Source organism: Girardinichthys multiradiatus, chromosome 4 (genome assembly GCF_021462225.1).
Source record: "Girardinichthys multiradiatus isolate DD_20200921_A chromosome 4, DD_fGirMul_XY1, whole genome shotgun sequence".
In the NCBI taxonomy this organism is placed as follows: domain Eukaryota; kingdom Metazoa; phylum Chordata; class Actinopteri; order Cyprinodontiformes; family Goodeidae; genus Girardinichthys; species Girardinichthys multiradiatus.
In genome coordinates, this window is record NC_061797.1 from 19,512,457 (window position 1) to 19,539,899 (window position 27,443).

At 40.6% G+C, this 27,443-nt stretch overlaps 2 protein-coding genes across 2 annotated transcripts; both read left to right on the forward strand.

The window, feature by feature from the left end:
* Positions 1 to 425: 425 nt before the first annotated feature.
* ercc3 (excision repair cross-complementation group 3) lies at positions 426 to 12,156 on the forward strand. The gene is made up of 15 exons (XM_047364087.1): positions 426 to 586; positions 1,857 to 2,056; positions 2,158 to 2,394; positions 2,481 to 2,530; positions 2,622 to 2,757; positions 3,037 to 3,207; positions 3,288 to 3,492; positions 3,578 to 3,892; positions 3,997 to 4,181; positions 5,525 to 5,727; positions 5,828 to 5,924; positions 8,366 to 8,483; positions 8,579 to 8,697; positions 10,511 to 10,660; positions 11,538 to 12,156. The coding sequence occupies exons 1-15, from the start codon at positions 559 to 561 to the stop codon at positions 11,673 to 11,675; spliced, it is 2,352 nt and encodes a 783-aa protein (XP_047220043.1). The 5' UTR covers positions 426 to 558; the 3' UTR covers positions 11,676 to 12,156.
* A 1,341-nt stretch (positions 12,157 to 13,497) lies between these two features.
* LOC124866500 (cytochrome P450 27C1) lies at positions 13,498 to 21,672 on the forward strand. The gene is made up of 9 exons (XM_047362302.1): positions 13,498 to 13,904; positions 14,709 to 14,899; positions 15,080 to 15,279; positions 15,864 to 16,073; positions 16,934 to 17,097; positions 19,084 to 19,250; positions 19,517 to 19,595; positions 19,778 to 19,981; positions 20,556 to 21,672. The coding sequence occupies exons 1-9, from the start codon at positions 13,614 to 13,616 to the stop codon at positions 20,673 to 20,675; spliced, it is 1,626 nt and encodes a 541-aa protein (XP_047218258.1). The 5' UTR covers positions 13,498 to 13,613; the 3' UTR covers positions 20,676 to 21,672.
* Positions 21,673 to 27,443: the final 5,771 nt, after the last annotated feature.

The following is a 27,443-nucleotide window of genomic DNA, read 5'->3' on the forward strand; positions in this document are numbered from 1 at the left end:
AAGGCAAACTCAATTAAGTGATTTATAAAAAAAAAAACGTATACCCACATTAAAATTAAAATGAAACATTTCCTTAAAAAGAGAGGTAAATGAAATGAGGTGAAAGCATGATTCTAAGAAGAAAACAATTGTCTTTGCAAAACAAAGTTGCATTTTTTTTAATTAGGTTGAGACTTTCAGAATGTATAATTTCGAAAAGCATCACTGTTGGTCTCTGTTTAGATTGTCAACTTCTAGACGTGTGATTGTGGAGTTGCTTGTTAGGACCCTGTTTTTGGTTGCTGAGAAGAGGAAAAAAAAAACACTCTTGCTTTGATTAATTGCAATCTATTACGGTACGGTAGAGGGCAGTAAAGCGCCTGTCTGTGAGAGAAAAAAAAAAAACTCTCTGACCAGCAAAAATATTTTATTTTGAAACTGAAGACCGGAAGGTGTTTCAGTTCTGCATTAATTCTCCTTTCCTCGAGTCGTTCATCGCTAACGTTTTAAGAAAAAAATGCACTACTTTTAATAAATTGTTTAGTTGTTTTGCTCCATCGCCTCTTTGAACGTTTTAATATGGGCAGAAGAGATAAAGGAGATAGAGGTAGGTTGCTGATGGTTTGTTATGTACTACATAGCTAGCCAGTGGGAGCTAACGATTTAGTTAGCTGAAAAATAATGATCATAATAATCAATAAATGTCAATAGTTTAGTTCGGTGCTCAGAGTTGTTAAACCTATCTTGTTATTTTAATGTATTTTGCTAATGATGAGCGTTGTAGTAATGCATTAAGCAGAGATTTACAGGTATCCAAAATTGATTCGCTTAGCTGTTGATTTGCCACTTTATTATTATTATGATTTCATCCAACTGTAAACCTGATACTTGAGGAACACAAATGCCAATTATAAGGACAAACTATTGACTAAAATGTTAGAGAGGACATGATATTATAGACAGGTCAACTGTTAGTCATGCAACCTGCAAAACTGTCCTTTATGGAAGAAATACAAAAAGAAAACCATAAAAGGTCTAGTTAAAGTCTTCCCCAGGCATGTAAGGGAGACGGCAAACACGTGGAAGAATGTGCTCTGGTCAGATCTTACCAAACTTGAACTTTTTGACCTACGCGAACAATGCTGTGTATAGCAGAAAAAAGCCCCCACTGCACATTGACCTGAGCCTAACATCCTCACTGTGGTGATGGCAGCATCATGCTGTGGGGATGCTTTACTCAGCATTGACGGTGAAGCTGATCAGAGATGAGTTGAGCTAAATACAAGGAAATGCTGGAAGAAAACCTGTTACAGGTTGCTAAAGACGTGAGGCTGGGGAAGATGTTCTGTTCCAGCAAGACAACAGCCTTAAAAATACAGCCAAACCAACACTGCTGTGGTTTAGATGAAAATATGTCTATATGTTAGAGTGGCCCAGTCAAAGTCCAGACCTAAGTCCAATTTAGAATCCGTGCCCAGAATGGATTCTTACAGACACTATAAAATGTGATCCAAACTGGTTCTATAAAGTATTGACTAAGGAGGGCTGAATATAGAAGATTTTTATTAATAAAACTTCTATAATTTTCCTTCCACTTCACAATTACGTACTAGTTTATGTTGGCCTGTTGGCCACAGAAAACTCCAATAAAATACACTGCGGTTTGTGGTTGTAACATGAAGAAATGTGAAGTTTAAAAGAAAACCTTTGCAAGCCGCTCTATGTATTTCTGTGCTATTAAAAGAACCTGTGAGCATCCAGCAGACATTCATCAGACAAAGAACAGGTGGCGTTTTGAATAAACTTGAAACCAAGTCTTCTTTCCAACATTAGTTTACAATAGATTGTGACTTTTTTTTTTGTCTTTCGGGCTGCAGAGAAGAAATCCAAGAAACGTTACTATGAGGAGGAAGACGATGAAGATGAGGTGACAGCAAGTGAGCCTCAGGAAGCCGTGCCGGCTGCTGCAGGAAAACAGGTGGATGAGTCCGGGACAAAGCTCGACGAGTATGGAGCCAAAGACTACCGTCTCCAGATGCAGCTCAAGAAAGACCATTCTTCACGTCCACTCTGGGTGGTAAGAAGCACCGCTGCGGTTTAAAAAAAGACTCCTATCATTTTTCCAAGTTTAATACATGTTAGTGTATGTAATTCTGTCTGTTTTTCTATCCCCTCCAGGCTCCAGATGGACACATCTTCCTGGAAGCGTTCTCTCCTGTTTATAAGTATGCTCAGGATTTCTTAGTGGCCATTGCAGAGCCTGTGTGTAGGCCTAACCACATTCATGAGTACAAGCTGACCGCGTACTCGCTCTACGCTGCTGTCAGTGTGGGGCTGCAGACGTCAGATATCGTGGAGTACCTGCAGAAGCTTAGCAAAACATCTGTACCTGATGGCATTGTGCAGTTTATTAAAGTAGGACAACGGCATAGTTTTTAAATAGTTCAGCTTCATGTTTTTTTTGTGATTTATTCACATTCTAATCAACTGTTCTCTTCCAGCTTTGCACTGTGAGCTATGGGAAAGTCAAACTTGTGCTCAAGCATAACAGGTAAAATCAGTTCAAAATCATTCTGTCGTTTTTCACCTCGTAAATTATCCCTTTAGCGCTCTTCGGCAGCTTTTGCTCCTCCCACTCTCAGGTATTTTGTAGAAAGTGCGTTTCCTGATGTCATCCAGACTCTCCTGCAGGACAACGTGATCCGCGAATGTCGCCTGCGTGGTGCAGACGGGTCGGACCCTGAGCTCATTACTGAGGTCATCCTCAGCAAGTCAGCGGTATGCAAACCAGGACTGGATTTTTTTTTGTAAATCTGTCAAATAATTGAATGATGAACAGTTAAGTCAGTGTTTACTGAATTTACAAGTTCAAAAAAATCTGCTTTGAACTTAAAACATGACTTGTCTTTGCTGAGTTTTACAAAGCAAGCTGATCTTTTAAATTCATTTGGCAAAAGTAAAAAAAGTATTAAAAAAAAAAACGTTTGCTGTTTTTGGTACCATAACCTCTCCAGTTGTGGTAGAGTGCTCCTTAGCTGCCTTCTTGTTTTCTGACAGATTACTAAGGCTGTCCATGACAAAGGAGGTGCCTCCACCTCACAGCAGCCTAGCGATGGACAAACCTCAAACCAACAGGTCCCTGAGGACATCTTCAGCTACTACGAACAGATGGATAAGGAGGAAGAGGAGGAGGAGGAGACTCAGACTGTGTCTTTTGAAATTCGCCAGGTAATATTTTCATCACTCAACAAAAGGGAACACATCGTACTCCGAACTCTGTCAGTATATCTTTGCCTGATTTGATATAGGAAATGATAGAAGAGCTGCAGAAGCGTTGCATTCAGCTGGAATACCCCCTCCTGGCTGAGTACGACTTTCGAAATGACACCGTCAACCCTGACATCAACATTGACCTGAAGCCCACTGCAGTGCTGCGGCCCTATCAGGAAAAGAGTCTGCGCAAGATGTTTGGAAATGGTCGTGCGCGATCGGGAGTAATAGTGCTGCCCTGCGGTAAGAGTCAAGAGACAACTAAACTCTAAATGGTTTAGTTTCATGTTGCTTACAGCTACAGTCTCGTTTCACTTTTGATTTGCAGGAGCGGGTAAGTCTCTGGTGGGTGTGACCGCCGCGTGCACCGTGCGTAAACGCTGCCTAGTGCTGGGTAACTCCTCAGTCTCCGTGGAGCAGTGGAAGGCCCAGTTCAAGATGTGGTCCACCATTGACGACTCTCAGATCTGCCGCTTCACGTCCGACGCCAAGGACAAGCCTATTGGCTGCTCGGTAGCCATCAGCACCTACTCCATGCTGGGTCACACCACCAAGCGGTCCTGGGAGGCTGAAAAGGTCATGGAGTGGATGCGGACGCAGGAGTGGGGACTTATGATCCTGGATGAGGTGCACACCATCCCTGGTGAGTTGTCAGTTTTGCTTTAAGAAGTAATTATGCTACATTTTAGATAAGGTCTGAGATAGTGCTGTACAATAATTCACTCAATAAATGTCCTTTTTCTGTAGCAAAGATGTTTCGCCGTGTCCTGACCATTGTCCAGGCCCATTGCAAACTGGGCCTAACCGCCACACTGGTCAGGGAAGATGACAAGATTGTGGATCTCAACTTCCTGATCGGTCCTAAGCTGTATGAAGCCAACTGGATGGAGCTGCAGAACAATGGTTATATTGCCAAGGTCCAGTGTGCAGAAGTAAGCTTGTTTTATAAGTCGTTAAAAATGAGGTTTCTTTTTGAATTTATATGTCAAAGCACATTACAATATGGTTATATAAACTTTAAAGTTGAATAAGCTTCTGTCAAAGAGTCTGTGCTGTTCATTCAAAACAGACCTTAAAACATTTCATTTGGTTGCTATTTTTAAAATAGCAACCAAATGGTGCTGATGAGGTTAAGGTGTTAGCTCCGTGTGACACCCAAAGCCAGGTAATACAGTTAGATTCCTGACGCAAAGTTTATCCCTAAAGATGCTGGAAGTGAGATTAACACGCAAATAAGATGAGAAAAAAAAACATTGATACTCTTGAATCTGTCTTAGATTAGACCAAACTACACGAAGCTAACAATAATACAAACTAGACGAGTACAAAACTCAAGACTGGGCCTGTGGAAGCAGCTGCAGTTTGTTCTAACATAGGTTTCAGCAGATAAGCTGTTACCAGAAAAATATCATTTTTAAAAACTTCCACTTCTGAGACACAGAACGAAGTTCATTTCAAAAACACTTCCTGCAAGATTTACTTAGGTCAAACTTTGCAAATGCTGCTTAAATTTGTAGCCGTTTGTAGCTACATAAAGTCTGAACCTAATTATAGTTTATACTTTTTGGCATATGATTTTTATTTATTTATTTTTTTTGGCATATGATGTTCTCAAAGAATGATACATGGTATGGACACATACATTCAAAATAATGTATAACTTGATCTAATTGGTATTAATTAAGACAGAAAGGCAGATATTGTCACTGCTGCTACAATAATATGACATCAATTATGATAGTAATAATAATTTGTAACATATATTTCATGTTATTTTGATTTTAATAAGCAGATGTAGGTGAAAATATGAAACAAAGCCACTCATTTCAGTCATATTTATGGGTGTCTCTGCTTTTGCTTTCCTATCATGACTGTCCATGTTTTTTGCCGCAAGAAATATATTTTCAAACAGCTACATTTGTCCTTCTTGTGAGCAAGGGGACGTGTAGAAGCCTTTTTTCAGCCAGCTGACCAGCAGTGTATAGCAAGCAGGGCGAGGGAGGCACATGAGCAACACATAGTTGAAATCTTTGATAAAATTTAAAGCTGCTTTTTAAAAGTCTGAGGACCTTGTGAAAATGTTCGTTCATACTTTTATAGCATGATAAATTACTGTGCAATACCTTCAACTTTTCATACAAAGCAGCATTAAATCTGAGATTTATTTGGGTAATTTAGCACTGCAGCGCCAGATCTCTAGCTGTTATGGAGTAAGCTGATGCAGATGGCAACATTGTCACATGCAGGAATCAAGCAACCGATGTCTGTGTTTCAGGTGTGGTGCCCGATGTCACCGGAGTTTTACAGAGAGTATGTGGCCATTAAGACGAAAAAGCGCATTCTGCTGTACACGATGAACCCCAACAAGTTTCGGGCCTGCCAGTTTCTCATCCGCTTCCATGAGCGGCGCAATGACAAGATCATCGTCTTTGCTGACAACGTCTTTGCCCTGAAGGAATACGCGATTCGTCTCAACAAGTTTGTTTTTTGACCAAAAAGCATTTTAATTGTTGCAATAAGCTGCCTAGTCAGAGCGTTTCAATTTGTCCTTGTTTTATGTTTTTTTTTTTTTCTCAAGGCCTTTCATCTACGGCCCCACCTCTCAGGGAGAACGAATGCAGATTTTACAGAACTTTAAACACAATCCAAAGATCAACACCATTTTCATCTCCAAGGTAAAACGGTTCATCTTAGAATCCATTTCTGCTGCTTTGGACTGAATCTAGATGAAATGTAGCTGAACCTTTGCTTTTATGTGATCAAAGACAATAAATACAAAACAAATGACAGTAACGATCATCAAAATGCTCTTTATGTCCATTTGAAATGGCTCACTCTCATCTAATCACACACTGTGGCTCAGTAGGAAGAGTAGTCGTCTTGCAATCAAAAGGTTGTGGGTTCAATTCCAGCTTCCTCCTGCCATAGGTCGATGTGCCCCTGGGCAAGGCACTTAACCTCAAGTTGCCTACTGATCTGCGTATCGGTGTATGAATGTGTGAGCGTTAGTGAGTGCAATTGGGTGAATGTGGCTCTAGTGTAAAGCGCTTTGTGCGGTCTGTATGACTGTATGACTATATAAGTTCAGTCCATTTACCATTTACTTTGTCACATAAGATTTTGATCTGTTGCTGCCATGCCTGCACCAAAAGGTTTAAGTTTAAGCTGTTCTCGTTTGTGGTTCCAAATTGGTGCGTGTTACCACCTGCATCAGAGCAGGGGTGTCCCTTTCTACCTGCCAGAATATTCTAAAAACACTGTATGACCTGCCACCTCTAATGCCTTAACAAGCCTAAATAGAACTTAATTGGCCCTGTTGGAACTGTTGCATCGGGTCTAATTGTACCTTTTAAATAGATTTATATATATTTAGCACCTACCCTGATGGGTACATGAGATTATGTTATTGGAAAGCATAACAGGATCAAAGTAGCATATGGGTGAGGTTTATCACTCTGCAAATGCCAAAAGGAATAAAAGGATGTGCACCTTTTTTTGACTATAATTAATCTTTAACTTTTATAGAAAACAACTTTACAAATTACTGAATTAAATTAGATAAATACATCTTCAAATGAACCCACATAGCAATATGGCTATTATTTTTAATAGCCATGTTGCTATTAGAAATAATCTAAACTAAAATAAAAAGACATTAGAAGAAAAACTAACAGCCAATCCATGTTTGGCTGCAATTTCCTGAGGTCCGTGTTCTCTATTGCCCCTTTTCCACTGGCTCGTTTTAGCCGGTTCCACTCGGTTTCGCTCTAATCGGTACGGTTGTGTTTCCACTGACCCACTGAAGCCTCCAGCCATGAGGGTAATGCGCTGTGCCGCTATTAACGTTACTGTGTTACATTGTCATATTAAAATAATCTGTGTGAAATGATAAAAAAAAAATTTAAGAGAAAATAAAAACAGAAATAAACTAAATACTGATAATGTTTTTATTATTGTGTATACAATAATGTCTTGTGTATGTTTTTTTCCATGTATAAAATGATCCACTGGGATACTTATCCGCTGGTTCGCTTAAGGACCATCACTGACTTTCCGAACCAAACAAGCTGTTTCATGATATTGTTTTGTGTGTTTTGAGGGAAATGTTTGTGCGTCTGAACAGCTGATTTTATGTGTGATCAGCTTTATGTTATTAAATATAGCGCCTCGCCTGCGAGTAGTATTTCAGAAAGCTGATGTGTCCTTTTTCTTTTCTGTCAGCCTTCAGGCAGGTTTTATAATTTGTAAATAGAAAAATTATATTTCGGTTTGACCCGCTCTAGCCATTGTGGTCCTTAATATTGTTTTAGTTGCTCACTTTTCCCTGCACTACCTTCTGATTTCTCCTGGTCCCACGGCCAATCAGTAAACAGCAGTATGCTCACGTGACATGTAGTCCCTACTCAGACCCGGTCGGACCTGCTCGGGAACAGGGACCAAAAAGTAGGTACTGATATGGAACAAACAGTAATGGAAACGCTGGCAAAGCTGGCCGAGTGGAGTGCAGTAGGGCCAAATTGATCCAGTGGAAAAGGGGCATATATGACCTCCTTAGTTGCTAAAATATTATTTTTTATATTTCTGGACCACATTTTTGAAAAACAAACATTGCTTTTGCCATTTCTTTATGGACAGCTCTAATTACTAAGCTCTAAGAAGAGGTATATAGACTTTTTTATGCCATTATCTAATATCTCCAACTAATTTTTTCTCATTTTGGGTTAAATTTGTTGTCATGGAATGCTTAAATTGTCAATCACATATAATAAAAAAACGTACTCCCAAGCTTAAAAGCTGAAAAAGTTGACAATTTCATTGAATATCCAATCAGCAGCAACCTTGTTCCAGTGCTGCGCACTCAGGAATTGCCAAGCTTCTTTCCTCCTTATTATGTCCAACTAATTACAGTCGAAAGCACATTAGATTAAATCCACATTTCTGTACGTCACTACATAATCTTTTGATCAAATTTCCATGTTGTTTTTTTTTTATGTCTCCACATTTCAACAATAAAGTGAAGAACCTGGATTGTTTTTGTTTGCCTGCTTTTGTTAAAGCTGCGTATACATACTGATTCTGCAATTTAATCAGGGCATATCTCTGATTATCTGAACAGGTTGGAGACACATCCTTTGACTTACCAGAAGCCAATGTTCTGATCCAGATTTCCTCCCATGGTGGATCGCGCAGGCAGGAGGCGCAGAGACTTGGCAGAGTCTTAAGAGCCAAGAAAGGTTGCTCTGTCTCCCACTCAGATTATTTTCTTTAACATGGTAAATCCACTGCCATTTAGGAACAGAAACAATTAAAGTCTTGTCTCCCCGCTTAGGAATGGTGGCAGAGGAGTACAACGCGTACTTTTATTCTCTGGTGTCCCAAGACACCCAGGAGATGGCTTATTCCACAAAGAGGCAGAGGTTCCTTGTGGACCAGGGATACAGCTTTAAGGTGTGTTCACTGCTGCAGCATTTTAGCATTTTGACACAGTCTCATTCATGTCAACGTTAGGATAGATGGGTAAAATCAGAAATCATGAAAATGTCCTGCTTCATCCTATCAAGCGACTATACAGATGGAGCGAGGGCTTATTGAGCTGACACACCGTGCTTCTGTGGACTTCAGCATCTAGACGCGTCAGAGGAAGTGTTTACACTGTTCTTTGTGGTTTCACACGAGCAAGCTGGAGAATTAATATGGAAAGACAAAAGAAATTATTTGTTTCTGGATGAATGATTAAATCGTTCTATTGTGTAACAGTGATTATGTCACCATATGAAAACACTGGTTACCTGCTATAACATGCAACCTTAACTGATTTTTAATGCAAAACTTTGCCGCACACCGCCTTGTGCCTTTGGGAGAATGTTTCGTTTGCGTCGAAGAAGGAACAGCAGTAAAAGTTCCACAAACAGGTCCTGGCTTGTGATCGGATCTCAGTTGCTCGCTCCATATGCACATATAAACGCACGGCAATCAACTCTGCAGCAAAAAGAACATGAACAGAGGCACGGATATTTGTCCAGAATTACAAAAAGCTCCGTTTCAAATATGTCATAGGATAGTATGAAAATCCAAGTTATTGATGATACTTTGGAGAAACCCTACTACTTGTATGGCCTGTGTCAGGTCAGAAGGTTGTTCTCTGGATGAAGCCTTAGACAGCTGAGTTGGTGCATTTTGAAGGCATTTACACCTTTATTTAGCACTGCCATATTGTGATTCAGTCCCCCCAAGATGCATCCTGAACTGACAGTAAAGAGAGCTTTCACACAAAGGCCTATGCAAAACACACAAAACCAAAATCACCAGTGAGATCCCGAAAAAGCAAACAAAAAGAGCACTTGGTTGATGGATGGAGCTGGTCAGGAAGCACCCATAAAAAATAACAAGTCTCCTGGAACATTGTGATAATCATTGCTCTCTATTTAGGTACACTCTCATCGCTACCCTTTATAAATTTAGATTAGGACGATTCAGTCTTGTGTATTGCTGTTAATAGAGAAATAATAACGTGTCTGTGGGACTCAGTGTAGGAGAGACAATAAAGGCCAGATCAGGTCTTAACGGGGAATCTGGCCTAATTGATTTTGACACTAGCCAATCACATGTACCTGGTCAAAAGGTAAAACAAGGACACACCTGTGGCAGCCTTTTTGTTGCCTCAAAATGCTTGCGGTGTTGTTGGATGGGTTTTCCCTCATGTGTTGACTCATGTTATCTGGATTGAGACACATCAATTGGATTAAGGTGATTTACACATTACCTGAAGTTTCCATTCAGACTAATGTTGTAAAGTTTGTTGGATTCAACCTTACAAGCCCTCTGCTTTTGTTATCTTTCTAAAACCATTAAGTGCACTAAAGAGATCTGAGACAGACATTTAAGGGGGCAATAAATTTCAAATCAGTGGTTTTTGTTTTATATTCCGTTTAAAATTAAATCTTCCTGGTTTCATAATGAATTAAAAATAAATCAGAAGCGATTTCGGTTTCAAAAACAGCATTTCCACAACTGGCTTCTTCAGTCCAAATCAAGGGTAAAATATATCCAGCATTAGGATGATGATGATGATTTGCGGATCTATGGGATGCACGTCTCTACCATCACTTCAAACAACTAAGAAGAGTTCGGAAAAGTTTAAAATCTCATAATTTGAAGCAACATACATACTATTTAGACATTAATCCGTCTATGCATGCATGCAACTTTGTTCCAGGTGTAAATGCCAAAACAGACTAGATTTGTTTTTGTTGTTCGACAGGTAATCACAAAGCTAGCAGGTATGGAGGAAGAGGACCTAATGTTCTCCACTAGAGAAGAACAGCAGCAGCTACTTCAGAAGGTTCTAGCTGCTTCAGACCTGGATGCCGAAGAGGAAGTTGTGGCAGGCGAAGTGGGAGCACGACCGCAGGTGAGGCCTTTCACTAAGCTCAGAGAAGACACAGCATTTAAACTTTTTCTTAGTTGTTTTTATAAATGCATATTTTGTATATGTTGTCCCCATTGACTCAAAAGGTCAGTTTTATGAAGTAAAATGCAGAAAAAGTTAATTTAGTCTCTGAGGTTCTGATTGTACTTATTTTCAAAGCAGCTGGTTTTATATTTCTCTATTAATGATAAAAGCTAGGTTTAAAATGGCCATTTAATCACTGGAGACTATTCAGGATGATTTTAAGAAAATTTTGGTGCATTTATTGTTCAGGCATAGATTTTAAGTTAAGAATTTCCAGCTGGAAATTAAATTTAATGGCTAAAAGTCACTAAGCACACAATGGTGCCATGAATGTATACATAGCTAGTCAATAATGGCAGATGAGATTTTAATAACTGTATTTTATGTTCATGCTAATACAACATGGATTAGGATCAACACAACATTTGCACTCACTTTTACTCTTTTCATATTCTTTGTTTTACTGCAATGAACACAACCTTCAGCTGCTTTGTGGGAATTAAATGACACACGGATCCAAAAGAACTAGAATGAATGTTGGGCAAAAAACAATAGATGTTCTAACAAGTCTAACAAACTAAAAAAAATAAAAAAGATAATCCAATCATAGGCAAGACATTTAGATTCTCTGAAGAGGTTCAGAAAATCAAATGTTAATAACAGTGCAGTAATGCTGAAAACAAAACGCTTTCAGTTCTCAGGTTCTGATCTTCATTACAAATACAATTGTTCTAAAACAATAACTTCAACTATGTTTTTTTTTGTAGGAGCAAGACTAGATTTTAGAAACAGAACATGACTAACCATTTTCTTTCTCTCCCTTATTTCTTGTCAGTTTTCCCGGCGAGCGGGCACCATGAGCTCCATGTCGGGCGCGGATGACACAGTCTACATGGAATATCAAAGCCGGGGCAACAAAGCCTCTGCAGCGAGCAAGAACGTTCACCCACTATTCAAGCGCTTCAGAAAGTAGATCCAGTGAAACCTGACACTCGAAGGAGCTGCTCTGTTGTCACAGCACACAGAATAGAAAGAAGCAACAATGGATTTGCAGGTTCAGAAAATCCATCTGGTCGGATGAACAGGAGGGACTGAGTTTCAGGGCCTTTGAAAGCTTGGGATATCTGTATGTAAGATGAGACCAGGATGGCTGTTTGAATATGTTGTATTTGCTGTTTCTTTGGTAACTTAACTGAGAACCCTATTTTTTCTGTTTCAGAATAATATTTTGTAAATTTTGCTTCATTTGGTTCTAAAATAAAACATATTTTCGGTTTTTAAATGAATGTTTTGGTATATAACTTTATCCTCTTTAGAATGTTCCTAAGTATGTTTAGTAGACCAAACTGCTTTGGCATCTCCTCTAATAACTTCTGGGACATTATGAAGTTCTGCTTTATAAGTACAAATTGTTTGTAAAAGTCCAAATAAATTTGTTAAACTATTAAAAACAATTGGTTAATAGTGTCAATAATTTATTTTCTCTACATGTGACTTAAGTTACTTGATGGACGTGGAGCTTTATTTGCTGGATTCTTTTCCCTGGCAAATGAGAGACAGGAAAATACTTGAATGAAGTCCAGCAATAGAAGAGGGAAACAAGGGGGGGTGGTCTACTTCCTTTGGTTCTTGATCACTTGAAATTCTTCCAAATAGAAAATCAAGACCCTGGTGTGTTGTGTAAGCTCCAAAAGAGTACAAATGTGGGAACCCATCTCGGGTCGGGCCGGGCCAGGCCACTCTTTGGCTAGATGACATGGCACAGTTGCCTCATCAGTCACACGTTGACTTACAGTCTGAGTGCAGTGTCCTCAAGAAACCGCTGGCTTACAGGATCCGAGAGAGTGAAGAGCCTTAAGGCAGATTTGAATAGACGTGTCTGTTGAGTAAAGAGAGAGATGATAGTTAATCCAATTGTAGTACTATTACTATTACCTCCTGGAGCTCAAAGAACCTTGAGATCAAAGTGGGATGATTAATGCATTTAGGTGAGGGGTAGCTTTTGTTTCGGGGTTATCCCTTTTAGATTAAGGTTACTGTTTCAGCACAAATGAGAATGAGAATGAAAAGCTTAGTTTAAATTAAGTTGTAGCTTTTTTTGGGGGGGGGGGGGGGGGCTAAGGAGGGGTAAAGGATTAACACCTTAAGTTGAACTTAAACTCATAAATGCATAAATGCAAAGATTTTCCAAACATTTAACCTTCATGTTTCAGGAAAACCTTATACTTATGAATCTCATACAAGCCACACTGTGTCATTACTCTTGCAGTGTGCCTCAGACTGTTTACAGTGGCCATTTTTTTTCCATCTCCAGGATGAATGCGCAAAAAGCTGATGAAAGGAAACAACTTTTTGTGTTTATATTAGGTGCATTATATAATTTATATGTCACCCAGTTATGATGAGTCTATCAGTAGGGATAAAGGTGCTCAGTCGGTGGGTGAAGAGTAGGGACTATGGTAAGGTCTTGCGTTAAGCATTTAGACTGGACGGCTAAAGTGAAAGTTAAAGGCATGAGAAATGCATTGCTTTAATACAGTGTCCCCATGGGGACAAAATAACAAAACGTCTGTGTGTGTGCGCGCCCGTTCCATGCTGGTGGACGTGCACGTTAGCCGCCTAATTGATTTGAGTGATGTAACTTAAATTGCACGTTGTACTGCACCCCTTTTGCAACGAAAGGATGGACTTAAAACTTTTGGGGTAAACGCCCACACCCGAATACAGCAGATATCCCTCCCATCGTTTGCAGCGGCCATCCAATCCTCGCGCACTGAGGCTGTCCAAGCCACTATTTAAAAGCCTTCCACAATACAATTCAGACTGCATTTTACCCATGCCAGGAAAATTGTTCACTTCTTCAAGATTGCAATTTTCCATCGCTCTTTGATCACTTGAAACACGTTCAACAATGGCAGTGCTGAATCGCTTTTCGGGAGCGTGCTGGAAGCGTGTCCCAGCCGGGCTGCTGAACGAGCAGCTGCTTCTCTTCACCCGCGCCTTACACAAGTCAGCAGCCAGCGAGGCTCTGGAGATCTCCACAACCGGAGATGAGGCCATGTCCGGCAGGGTGATCGCAACGGCGGAGCTCAGAGAGAAAAGTGAGATCAAGACCCTGGAGGAGATGCCCGGACCGAGCACCCTTTCGAACTTGATTGAGTTTTTTTGGAGAGATGGCTTCGGCAGAATCCACGAGATTCAGGTAAAGACGTCCGACGTGGTGATAGAAAAGACGTCTTCGCCTTTTTTTTTTATTTTGGCTTCGCAAAATAGTAATTTATTTGTTTTTTCAGAGCTGGCAAAGAGCCAGTGTACATTCAGCCTCAGCCAGTTCTGCCACCTACGCGCAGAATGGCACCCACTGTTGCGTAAAAGCGCATCCGGGGCTCGACCCCTGGTCAGTTTTCCGCTCCAAGGCTCACGTTTTGTAACAGTCTAGGTTAGGGAAATGCTATAAGGGATAGATTCTGGTTAAAGAACAAACCAAAAAACAAAACATTTACAAAACAACCCCGCTGACCTTATTTAATAAAATGATCACACGTCTAATTCCTGGTTATAGCTGCTACTTTGTTCCGTAGGTATAAGAATGCACTCTATGATTAGAGACTTTCTCCTACACTAGGGATTTCTTTTAAAAACAAATCTAAGTATCATACCGACGTTATACCATATATTTCCTCGACCTTACTACCTTTTAAATCTATGTGTATATTCTGTTCTTTTTTTGCTTGCTTTTCACTAACAAATTATTAAAATTGTTACTTGCCTCTTGCAAGAGATCAGATACCTTCAGCTACATGGTTTCAGTAACATTATTCATTAGCAATTATGTTTTTTTTATGTTGAAGTCATTTATATAATTATATGTGTAATAAATACATATTACAAAAGATTTAACTGTGGCTGTAAATTGATGGATTTCATTATTGCTTTCGGACAATCTTGGCAGAGTAACTGCTTGAAATCATTGTTGAAATGTGAGAACATCTCTATATATTTATAGATGGAGCACTGCAAGAAATATGGAAAAATTTTCAAGTCTCGGTTTGGACCCCAGATGGTGGTCTCCATTGCCGATCGTGAACTGGTGGCGGAGGTCCTGAGGGCTGAGGGCGTGGCCCCTCAAAGAGCCAACATGGAATCCTGGCATGAATATAGAAACATGAGGGGCCGTTCCACTGGCCTCATCTCAGCGTGAGTTGAAACCCCTGAACCTTTGATTTTCAAACGCTGACAATAAACTACTGAACAAGTACCATGATTAGAATAGATTGCAGAAACAATTATGCTCCCATGTATTCAGATGGAAAGTCCTTTGGATTTTCAAAGACACATGGGAAAGCTTAAAGTGACCCACTCTAACTTGTTTTTCAGTGAGGGAGAAGATTGGCTTAAGATGCGAAGTGTGCTCAGACAACTCATCATGCGTCCCCGTGACGTAGCAGTCTTCTCTGACGATGTGAACAAGGTGGTGGATGATCTGATCAAGAGAATCTATGGCCTTCAGGCTCAGCAGCCTGATGGACTTACTGTCCTCAATGTGAATGACCTTTTCTTCAACTATGCCATGGAAGGTTAGTAAAGAGTAGAAGCCAATACAAGATTTGCAAGAACAGAGAAATTAATTTTATTCTCCCAGGGTTGCCAAAACAAAATGATATTCTGTTCTTTCAGCCCTAGTTTGGGAGTTCTTGCAGCTTGTTCTTGACGCATGTTCAGGGCAGAAAGTTTTTTCTTGCGTGGTGGCCGACAAATATTGTGAAACCGGTTTGAAATTTGAAGTGGATGTGGTGAATATGCTGACAAATGGTGTAATGGGAGGGACCTACGAGGATTTCCCAGGACTTCTTGTAAAGTAAGAACTTCTCAAGAATTTCTGCTCTTGTGGGGTTCAGGCCTTAAGATTCATCGTTTTGTGTAGATTGGGTTAAAAAGAAGACCCTTTATGGGATTTAAAGAGTTAGAAAGTTGACTGAAGAAAAAAAGGAATTTTTCAAATTAGGCTTTTTCTTGTTTCTCACAAATCAAAACTGTTAAAACTGTCACCATAAATTGTCCCCCCCAAAAGTCTCCAAATTGCCTAAGGAAAATACAAACTCTTGATCTATGTGAAATTCTAGAAAATTGTACACTAAAGAATAACTTTTGCTCTTTACAGGTATGGCCACTATCTTGTATGAGAGCAGACTGGGATGCTTGGAAAACAACGTCCCCAAAGAAACCCAGGACTACATCTCTGCCTTGCATCTCATGTTTAGTTCCTTCAAGACCACCATGTATGCTGGAGCAATTCCTAAATGGCTTCGCCCCATTATTCCCAAACCATGGGAAGAGTTTTGTCTCTCCTGGGATGGTCTGTTCAGATTCAGTAAGTGCTTCCTCACCAGTGAACTGTACTTTTACATGATGTCACAAAGTCAGATTAAATAAAAATGCCAATAGATGTACCTGAGATTGGAAATCAGAATATGGTAACCAGGCAGGCACAAGTGTCACAGCTGCTGAAGGAACTACTGTTGCCTGAATTCCAGTGATCTGATTGGTCTTGGCATACTTAATTGGACTAGTCCAATGTGTCCAAATAGTCTGAAACAAAGTGTGTGTACATGCACTGCGGTGGATCAGCTGTGTTTTGTCTAAAATCCTATGGACAGCTGGTCACACAGAGGACCTGTCATTACTATTCAGACCAACGAGGTGAGAAGGCAGCTAACCTTTACAAAGGCATCACTTGGCGGCTCAGAGCCATAACAGTGGCGGGTTGACTTTAACCCTCTTTACCATTTCAGAAAACACACAGAGTGCAAAAGGCATCCTTGTACTGCTGTAAAGTGTTTTGGTGGAAGCTTTAGATTACCTTTTCGTCAAAGTTCAAGGCAGTGCGAGGATTAGGAATAGTAACTTTACTGGCAATTTTCAGTAAGTGATGCTTCTGTTAGCGTTTCCCACAGTTGAATTTGTTTGTAGAACGCTTTTGTGTCTGAAAGTTTTCACTAAATCTTCTGAGTTAGAAAGCAGGGATGTTTATACAGTAAAAGCATTTTTATTTTACATAGTCCTACATCAACTGAAAAGAATGTGGATTCGTATATAAATCTTGTTTAATTTTGGATTGTGGGAGATCTCCTACCTTACATAACCATATATCTCTTCTCTTTCCCTCTTTTTGTTCCCCTTTCTACTCTCCACTGCCCCCATCCTATCTTCTTTGTATGTGTCTAATCCCAGGCATGATTCATGTTGATAAAAGATTCAAGGACATGAAGGCCCAGGTGGAGCAGGGGGAGAAGGTGAAGGGGGGACTGCTCACACACATGCTCACCACGATGGAGCTGAGTTTAGAGGAGATCTACGCAAATGTAACGGAGATGCTCCTGGCTGGGGTCGATACGGTGTGTGTGGTTGTACTTTATGGAGTGGTTTAAAGTGTGTGTGGGGTTATTGTAATTACTCCTCTTGAAGGAGTTGGAGGGGTTGGGTGTGTCTGAGTTATTGTCTAGCTTGCATGGTAAGGTTTCTGGCGCCACATCTGTGCCTGTGTATCTGTGCCAGCGTCGGGTCAGAGGAATCTATCAGGAGGTTGCATAGTATCCCACTGACAAACATGTTCTCACTCTGGTTTAGTTTCTTGTCGTTTGTCTCTGTCTGTTAGCTCAACACAAGGGTCCCTTTGTCCTGGTTTTTCGGTGCCAGACATCTGTGTTGTACATTCTTATGTTTCCTCATTAGAACTCTAATTAGAAGCACTGTTCTACTTGCTGGTAATAAAGGCTGTTAGTTTAATTAAGTTTGAATGTCCGGGGTGACATTTTTTTTTTTTTTTTTCATTAATTTTTCTTCTGATTGGGAGTTGGAAGGAGGGTTTGTTTCCTTCAGTTTCACATTTTTGGCCCCTCAATTCTAGTGTTTCTTTTCAGGAGATGGCAGATTAAAGGTGTTTACAGGAAATATTTCAGAATTTGACTAACCCAAGTTTTTTTCTTTCCTGCAGTTGTCTGTTACAAGTGTGTTTGCACGTGTTCATAGTTACAGCCTAATTTGTTTGGGGTACTGTCAGATTAATGAGAACTATGGGGGGGATGGGGTGTTTTGTGCTGTGCTTGGGGCTACAGGATAAATGGGTGTCTGTGTTTTTGTTAAATTTGTTGAATTGGCCACAGCCCTGTGGGGTGGCAGGCTTAGTTATGCCATTACCTGACCCCGAAGTGCAAGTTGCCTTTACTCGGCACACACAAGAGCTGTCAAGACGCGTTAGCTACAACCAGAATTATGGCACAGTCCGGGCAGAGGTGAGATAATGGGAGGGGGTGTTCTAAGGGTCTGGTTGTGAGGGAAAAGCTGGAAACTGGTGTAGGAAAGAAGCAAAGAAAGAGCTGGGTCTATGGTGGGTGAAAAGAGAAGATGCACAAATTGGAAAGAAAAGCCCTAAGCCTCTAAAAACTGGGCATGAGTTTACTTTTGTCATATGATTCTTTTCTGGCAGAGGCAGAGCAACTAATCTGTCGCATCTGAAAATAATTAGAAGTAATTTCCATGGTGGGTACTTGATGAAAGTGTGTGGAGGTGAGAGAAGGTTTTTACATGACCTACACAAGGATGTATGCTTTCTTATCATTAGTTACCCTGTTGAGTTCTATTATGTATGCAAAAACAAAGGTTGCATTTTGATATTTGTGCATGTAAATAGTAGCGTTGGTGGAAGAGTGAGGGAGTTGGCTTAGAAGGTCAGGCAGAAGTGTCAGGAAAAGAAGGAATGATGTGGGTTTGGGGGAGGGCAAAGCAGATGTTACACTCTACAGTCAACAGGAGAGAGTGTTAAAACCCATTTTCATATCATTTGGTCATCTGCCAACCTCATTCAAATGGAAATGTCAGTGAAATGTGAGTCACAAAGAGGAAGTCGTCTGCTTTATTGGGGCGGTGGGGGTGGTGGGGGGTGTCACGTTGCCTCTCATTGAGAAAGATCCTGACGTCTGTGGAAATTCAGCAGTAAGGTTATGTAAAGTAGAAATGCTTTGTTATGCTGTTTCCACTTGTGCAATTTGGTAATAAGTTATTTTAAATTATAAGTGTAAGTTAGGACTCATTACACCAATTGTATAATGCAGGAACAGTTAATCAAGATAGAGATGGGTGAGAAGTGATTAGGCATGAGATTTCGGCTTGTGGAGCCAGCACGAGGTCTGTTTAGCATGTGGAATTAGCCCTCCAAGCCCCCCTCTGACTGTTACGTAACATAGAAGCTCTTATATCACCTACGCTGCAAAACATTTAAAAAAAGGAAACATTTCCTTAAAGCTCTTAATAGATGAGCAAATGGCATTCATAAAGGATCTATACAACAAATGTATTCAACTGTCTTATTGGTGATTTTTCAGACATCCTTCACCCTCTCCTGGGCCTGCTATCTGCTGGCACGACACCCCCATATCCAGGAGCAAATCTACGCAGAAGTCACACAGACTCTGGGACCTGGAACTGTCCTCACAGCTGAAGACGTCCCTCGCCTGCCTCTCATCAGAGGGCTTGTTAAAGAGACTCTCAGGTATGTTGTTTAGCTTTTCATAGCACCCATATTTGTTTTTCTTTATAAGACAGCCATCAAGAAGACATAAACAGTTCAGCAGTATTTTAAGACATTTAACTTGTGCTTACATTCTTAAGGAAACTTTACATGGATATCTTTAGTTTGGTCATTTTCTTTATCTGTTTATCCATGTCCAGTTTTCTTAGAGAAAATCTTTATGAACAGCCTGTTGCAGTGTATAGTGCTGCTGAATAACAGTCTTTGTATGTCCCTCCTGGGAGCAGGCTCTTTCCAGTTCTCCCAGGCAACGGCAGGATTACCCAGGATGACTTGGTGGTTGGTGGATACTTCATCCCCAAAGGGGTAAGATGGTTCTAGAGTGTGCATGTGCTGAAGGAAAACGTGTCTGAGAGTCTGTCAGCCAAAAACATTAAACTAGAACCAGATGTAACATGATGTAGCATTACTTCCACATCTCTTGTGCAAAATGCATGTACAATAGCCCATCTGTTTTCATTAAACAATTGCCACTTTTTCTCCTTCAGACCCAGCTCGCCCTCTGTCACTACTCTACATCTCTGAATGAGGAGAACTTTTCCAGTCCCTTAGAATTCCAACCCGACCGCTGGGTACGGAAAGATTCCTCAGATCGTGTTGACAACTTTGGCTCGATTCCCTTTGGTTACGGCATCAGGAGCTGTATTGGCAGGAGAATTGCGGAGTTGGAGATGCATCTAGCTCTCACCAGGGTAGGGTATTTTTTAACTCTTTCAGGAAAAAATTGCTCTAAGAACATGTGAAATTAATGTGTGTTGTATGTTACATTTTTAATTGCAATTAATCACATGCATATAACTTTGAAGTTAACTGCATTTATCCCAACGTATTTTAATCTGCAGCTGATTTAGATTTTGCTTGAAATTATTTTAAAGCAATGGTACTGCAAGTGCAAACAGTATTATTGGCTAAGCATTTTACTTCCAAGAAGCCTGCAATCAAGGGTTATGAAGAGTGATTAGGAACAGTCTGTATCTTACCTACATGAATTAATATAATCTCTGTCTGTATACATTTGTGTATTTAATGCTGAGCAAAATGGGCCTTTGACTGCGCCTTTCTTTGAATTTTTATGCCACCACTGAGTTTCTGTATTTCTCTTGGTTACTAAAATGCTTCAAACTCCAAAAGAGATTTTTTCAAAAAGACTTTCCACTAATATCAAAAAGTTATCTTTATATTGTTTAAACCCTAATGTCTCACGCTTCGATGTTACATACAGCTTTGTCAGAGCTGAAATAAAGCTTGTTTTTGCTCTGTTTGCAGCTCATTCAGAGGTTCTACATTGGGGTGTCTCCTCTCACTACTGATGTCAAGGCAAAAACCCATGGCCTCCTTTGCCCTGCTGCCCCTATCAACCTGCAGTTCATTGAAAGGGAAAACTAGGTCCAGGCTCTTCTCCACAATGTCTTTTTCCGATGTTTAGCTCAGTGCTCATCATTATTGGAGCACTTAAATACACTGGTTTTAGAGTTTCTGCTCAGGCCAGGAATTTGTCTTACATGTTTGTCATGACACACAAATACTGTGCAAGATTGTTTTTTGAATGTATCACAATGGAGAAAACCACTGCAGCTCTTCTTTCTTTTTTGACTGTAACTCCTTTTATCCATCCTGTTCAACATGATGTAAGTTGGAAAAAATAAATTTTGTCAGTACTGTAACTTCTTATATTAATGTTTCTTGGTGTTTATGTGTGCACAAACTATATTGTATACTGTTTTCACATTTTTTCCTTGTTGTCCGAGCAAACAGTTTATGGAGACGTTGAAGGGCAGCTGTTAAACGTATTGAAAGTGAACTGTTTAGCTGAAGTGTGATGAGCTTTACACAGTAATTATGTTGCATCTGTTTCAAACCAAAATGTTGTAACTGGTTGCTTTTCTGTGGTGGAACGATTTTTCTTTTTGTTCATTTGTTTTTTCATACTTGTCAAAGGTTATTACATGTACTGTATACAAAAACATCAAAAACACAAAAATCTTTTCAATGTAAACTTATACTAAGTATAGTTTTTTAACTTTTTAAAATAGCTCCCGTTCGATGTTTAAAAAATGATATGTTGAATCACAAAGTTAAGTATTTAAAATATTTCTTATTATGTATTAGTTTTGCAGAATGTAAGTGGGGTTCAGAATGTGTTTAGTGTATTTGGTTTACGTGCTGCTGGTGTGTAAGTATTCCATCAATATACTGGAGAACTTTATCTTTTTAAGATGGTAAATGGATGTTGGGGATGGTTTGTTGCTAAGAAAAATGACACGTGAAAAAAGGCTGTTTTGCTGGATGGCACATTGAAACACTTTTTTTTATCTACTTATATGTCCTTACCTTTCGTTTGTAGTTTTAGTTGGAAACAATAAAAACTAATGTTTATGCTAAAGCATTATGTTCAGTGTTTTGTAAAGATTGTTCGTTTTGTAATTCTCTGGTGGGATGTTTTTGTGTTGCCATGAGTGGGACTGAGCTATATAAACGACGGCACACTTGACTCAGATATATGATGGCTGATACAAACATAACAGTTTGCTTCAATGTTAAACAATTTATTTCTTAAATAGAATAAACATTAATCTGCCCACTATAATAAATTCCAACCTCAGGATGATCCTGCTTTTGTTCATCACTTAACTCGCCATTCATTTTGGTAACTGTTGTAGTGATCTTAAGCTAAATTACATTATATTAATGATTTAGTTTAATCTGTCATAATCAATCAAAAGTGAACCTGAAAGATGAATTCTTGACCTTTTCATTGAGCATTCCATTGATCTTTTTCACATAAAGAAAAACACTTTTTGTATATTTCTCAGGCTTATGAGTCATTTGGAATAAATGCTATTATAAAGATTTTAGAAGAATCAATGATTGGATCCACAAGTCAAATTATTAATATTAAAGTTAAAAGCTTCTCTAGATACGTTTACAGGATAAAGCAGACGCAACATCTATGGTGTTTATGGAAGAAAAGAAAACAAAATGTTACATGAAATATACTCTAGAGGTACTAAAATTAAATGCAGCAGACAATGCAAACAAAAAGATAACGTGACCAAATCCGAAAGGTTGATCAGTCCCCTCTGACTCGGTCAGGTAAGTCTTCTTCTCATTTTCTTCTGCCCTCGGTGGGGTCAGACGCTTTTCCACTCTCTCTTTGATCCTCCCCCATTTTTTGCCCTGCTTCAGCTTTTTGTCTATGTTTTTCTCAGAGCCTCTGTTCGCATATCCTCCTAATTTGTTCATTATGGATTTGGTCAGCTGATCTCTCAACCCAATCAATCAAATTTTCTCGACGGGAAGACAGGGTAAAGGGGAACCCTCTTGTCCAGACGGGACGTTCTTCTCCGGACACGCAATGGATTCCTGGCAGCAGTGGAAGATTGTGTGCCTGACAACAATGTCAGTCGAGGACGTGGAAGATTTGTACATAATTGGTTTTCTGATAACAGGATATCTGTTTTTTGGAGTTGGCGGTTACCTGGCTTATTGAAAGATTTGTAAAACATCGGCAGCTGTTCAAAGCACTCCAAAGCTGCCTGGGATGTTTGAAGGGATCTTTAGAGCTCTCAGCACTCAGACTGATATGGTAAGAGAGCAGAATCGCAAGCTGGAAGCGATCCTTGAACAGAATCGCAGGCTGGCTGCGTTTCCCGGACTCAAAGGTGATGTGATTTAATCTTGGAGAAAGTTGTTTGCTCAGGATCTATTGAAAGTACCAGAACTTTGGCTATTTGGATTTTAAATTGAGAATGTCAGTAAGACTTTGAAGGCAGGTGGAAAATCACAGCCGGCCGGAACCAAAACATTTATTGTTTGTTTAATTCAGGCACCCCGATATGGCCTTCACAGGCTTCTTATCAAAACATTTCTCCTGGATGTTCTGTAAATACGACGCTCTGCCCCAGCAAACCCCCTTATCTGTGAACTGAACTGTATGGCCGTTTGGTAAAACTTCCATCTCTTTTTCAAGGATGATGGCACCTTCGTCAGTGTTGACAGTCTAATTCTTTGCACACATGATCATACTTAAATATTGGCACCCTCACGAGTCCACCATGCCCCTGCAAAAACTTTGCTTATGCGTGTTGCTTTCCCATGCTCCTTATTTTTACCTAAATGTGGATTTCATTTCTTAATTTCTTCTCCTTTTCATAGATTTTTAGATTTACCAGTGAAAGGAAAATAATACCAGTTTCTTAAAAAATTGAATAAAGGCTGTTTTTACACCAGTGACTCAGCTTCCTTAGTTAGAACTCAGTGATTGCTTAGTTAAATTTCAATGGATACAAATGACTGTTATTATTGGACTACAACTGCATTATACCAGCGAACCCAAGGATAATTCTCTCTTAGCACAAGATGCTTTCCCCTACATAGAGGACTTAATGATATAATTACCTTTTTAGAAAGATTGCTTTAGAACCAGCTCTTACCAGTAAAACCCAAAGGATTATTAATGTTATCTGTATCATTGTAATGTTGGCCAGAGATTTTTAGATTTCTCAGAAGGATTCATAGATTTTTAGATTTCTTAGAAGGATTGTAGTATCATTTGATTTGTTTTTCTGTTTCTGTATCTGTGTTTATTTTCTTTGTGATTGTATCATAATTGTATGTACAGCGCTTTGAGAGTCTCGTTACTGAAAAGCGCTATATAAATAAACTTACCTTACCTTCTGAACCGATTTTAACATTTGATCTGAGTGAATCCTTCAGTATACTCTTATTGCACTGGGGATCAAAAGTTATCAAAAGCTTTTTGCAGCATGAAAGTGTGTGGGCATGTCCAAGCCTCAAAATATGACTTCTCTCCTACAAGGAAAGTCAAAGAGACCTGAAACCTTCTGAGATTGATCTGCCTCTGGCCCTGAACAATATTCACTGATCAGATGCTGACATCATCAAAGCCCCGCCCCCTGAGAACAGGAAGTGTCATGTTTTCCTTTTGATGGTCCATATTTGGTGTTCTAGGCGCAGCCAAGGGCCGGATGGGGTCTGGTTTGGGGACCAGTGGATTTCGTCTCTTCTTTTTACAGATGATGTGGTCCTGCTGGCCCCCTCTAGCCAAGACCTACAGCATGCGCTGGGGCGGTTCGCAGCCAAGTGTGAAGCAGCTGGGATCAAGATCAGCTCCTCCAAGTCCGAGGTTCTCGAACGGGAAAAAGGTGGCTTGTCGTCTTCAGGTTGGAGGGGGAGTTCCTGCCTCAAGTGGAGGAGTTCAACTTTGGGTCATGACCGAAAGAGCAAGATCCCGGATACAAGCGGCCGAAATGAGCTTCCTCCATAGGGTGGCCGGGCACTCCCTTAGAGATAGGATGAGGACCTCAGCCATCCGGGAGGGGCTCGGAGTAGAGCCGCTGCTCCTCCACATCGAGAGGAGCCAGTTGAGGTGGCTCGGGCATCTATACCGGATGCCTCCGAGACGCCTTCCTCGGGAGGTGGACACTGGCAGTAAGGGATGCTGTCAAGCTGAAGAAGGAGTCCTATTGGCTGTCGTTGGCTTGTGGGACTCCTGAGGCGGCTGACGGGTACCATGAGGCCAAGCAAGCCGCGGCCTGGGCTGTGGCAGAGGCAAAAACTCGGGCCTGGGAGGATTTCGGTGGCCATGGAGAAGGACTACCGGTTGGCCTCAAAGCGATTCAGGCAAACCATCTGGCGCCTCAGGAGGGGGAAGCAGTGCTTCGCCAACACTGTTTACAGTGGGGGTGGGAGGCTGCTGACTTCGACTGGGGATATTATCGGGTGGTGGAAGGAGTACGTCAAGGATCTCCTCAATCCTGCAGTTATGCATTCCCTGGTGGAAGCAGAGGCTGGGGACTCGGGGTCGGACCCTTTCATCACCCAGGCTGAAGTCACCGAGGTGGTTAAAAAGCTCAATGGTGGCAGGGCTTCGGGGGTGGATGAGATCCGCCCTGAGTACCTCAAGTCTCTGGATGTTGTGAGGCTGTCATGGTTGACACGCCTCTTCAACATTGCGTGGCGGTCGGGGACAGTGCCTCTGGACTAGCAGACTGGGGTGGTGGTCCCGCTTCATAAGAATGGTGACCGAAGGGTGTGTTCCAACTACAGGGGGATCACACTCCTCAGCCTCCCTGGTAAGGCCTACACCAGGGTATTGGAGAGTAGAGTCCAAGCGATAGTTGAACCTCGGCTTCAGGAGGAGCAGTGTGGTTTTCGTCCCGGCCGTGGAACACTGGACCAGCTCTATAGCCTCTACAGGGTGCTCGAGGGTTCATGGGAGTTTGCCCAACCGGTCCACATGTGCTTTGTGGACCTGGAGAAGGCATTCAACTGTGTCCCTCGTGGTGCCCTGTGGGGGTTGCTCTAGGGGTATGGTATTGGGGGCCCTTTATTAGGGGGCCATCCGGTCTTTGTACAAGCAGAGCAGGAGTTTGGTCCACATTGCTAAGTCGGACCTGTTCCCGGTGCATGTTGGACTCCGGCAGGGCTGCCCTTTGTCACCAGTCCTGTTCATAACTTTTATGGACAGGATTTCTAGGCGCAGCCAAGGGCCAGAGGGGTTCTGATTTGGAGGCCAGTGGATTTCGTCTCTTCTTTTCGATGTGGTCCTGCTGTCCCCCTCTACCCAAGATGTATAGCATGCACTGGGGCAATTCGCAGCTGAGTGTGAAATGGCTGGGATGAGAATCAGCCCCTCCAAGTCCGAGGCCATGGTTCTCGACCGGAAAAGGGTGGCTTATGGGGTGGCATTTATGTTTTCAGGTAAAAATGCTGGAGTACTGATGGAACGCATGTGCATACACTTGTATCTGTTGTATTTGAAAAAGTATAACATTTGTATGGTTACTTCAGACAGAATTAATACTCTAAAAATGTTTGCATGCCACTCAAAAGACTTGAATTACTATAAAAGGCAGAACTATGTGCCGTTTGGGATCTTAAAGAACTTATTTATGTTGCTGAGCTGAGCTAAATGACTCAGATACCAGGATGGAGTTGTCATTCCCTTCGAAGATTATCCTCCATGTATGCCCCTGCATCTCAACTAAGGTGACGTCACACAGGGGTGTGGGATCAAAATCAAATGTGAAGTTGTTCCTTGAAATTCCGAGGTAAGACAAATGACATGTGCTTCAGGTAGAATTTAATATAAGAATATATGTAGCATGTGTATGACTAATGTCCTGTAGACATTTATGATATGAAATGTCTAAATGATATGTGTATCACAAAATGTTTTGCTTAGAAATTATATTTTGATCTCTTAAAATAGTACATTTTCTGGTTGTCTATAATTACCAAATGCAGTGTAGCAATTTAGAGCCACATGTTTCAGATACTTTGGGACAGCCTTTAAAGGGTAAAAATGAATGTATTACTAATGTACATACATAGAAACTGCTTTGAAAATTAATAAATACACTCACCCACAACCAAATCAATACAAGTTGCTAGTTTTAGGGTGTACTTCTTTTTGCCTTAAGAGCGCACTGAATTCTTCGGGGCATATAATTACCAAGGTTTCAAAACTAGTCCTCATAGACTTTGATCCAATTTATGTGATAGTTTCTTAAAACTTTTCAGCTGCACATTCATGATGCAAATCTCTCGTCCAACTACTTTCCAAAGGTGCTCTGATGAGTTGAGATCTGGTGGTTGTGCAGGTCATTGGAGTACACTGAACTCATTGTCATCTTCAAGAAATGGATTTGAGATTATTTGAACTTTTTGATGTGAAACCTTGAGCTGCTGGAAGTTGCCACCAGAAGATCGGTACACTGGGATATTTGAGGGATGGACATAGCAAGAATACTTAGGTAGGGTGTGGGGTTTAAACAATGCTTAAGTGGTACTAAAATGCCAAAAGTGTGCCAAGAATGCCCCCCAAACCATTGCACCACCAGCAGCAGCCTGAACTGTTTGTACAGGAAGGCAAGATGAATTGATACTTTAGTTTACATCACAATATGACCCTATCATCCGAATTATGCAAACAACAATTTTGCACCAATTTGTTTGACATATCATACACACCAAATGCTGTTTAGCAAATGTTTTTGTGAATATGTGATCGTTGTGCAAGTAGATGTATCCTCTGCCTGTAAAAACTGTCTTTTTGTTGTTAGTTTAAATTGTTATTAAATTCATTTTCATGTTTCCATATAGAATGAAATTTATGATAGAAAATGTCAG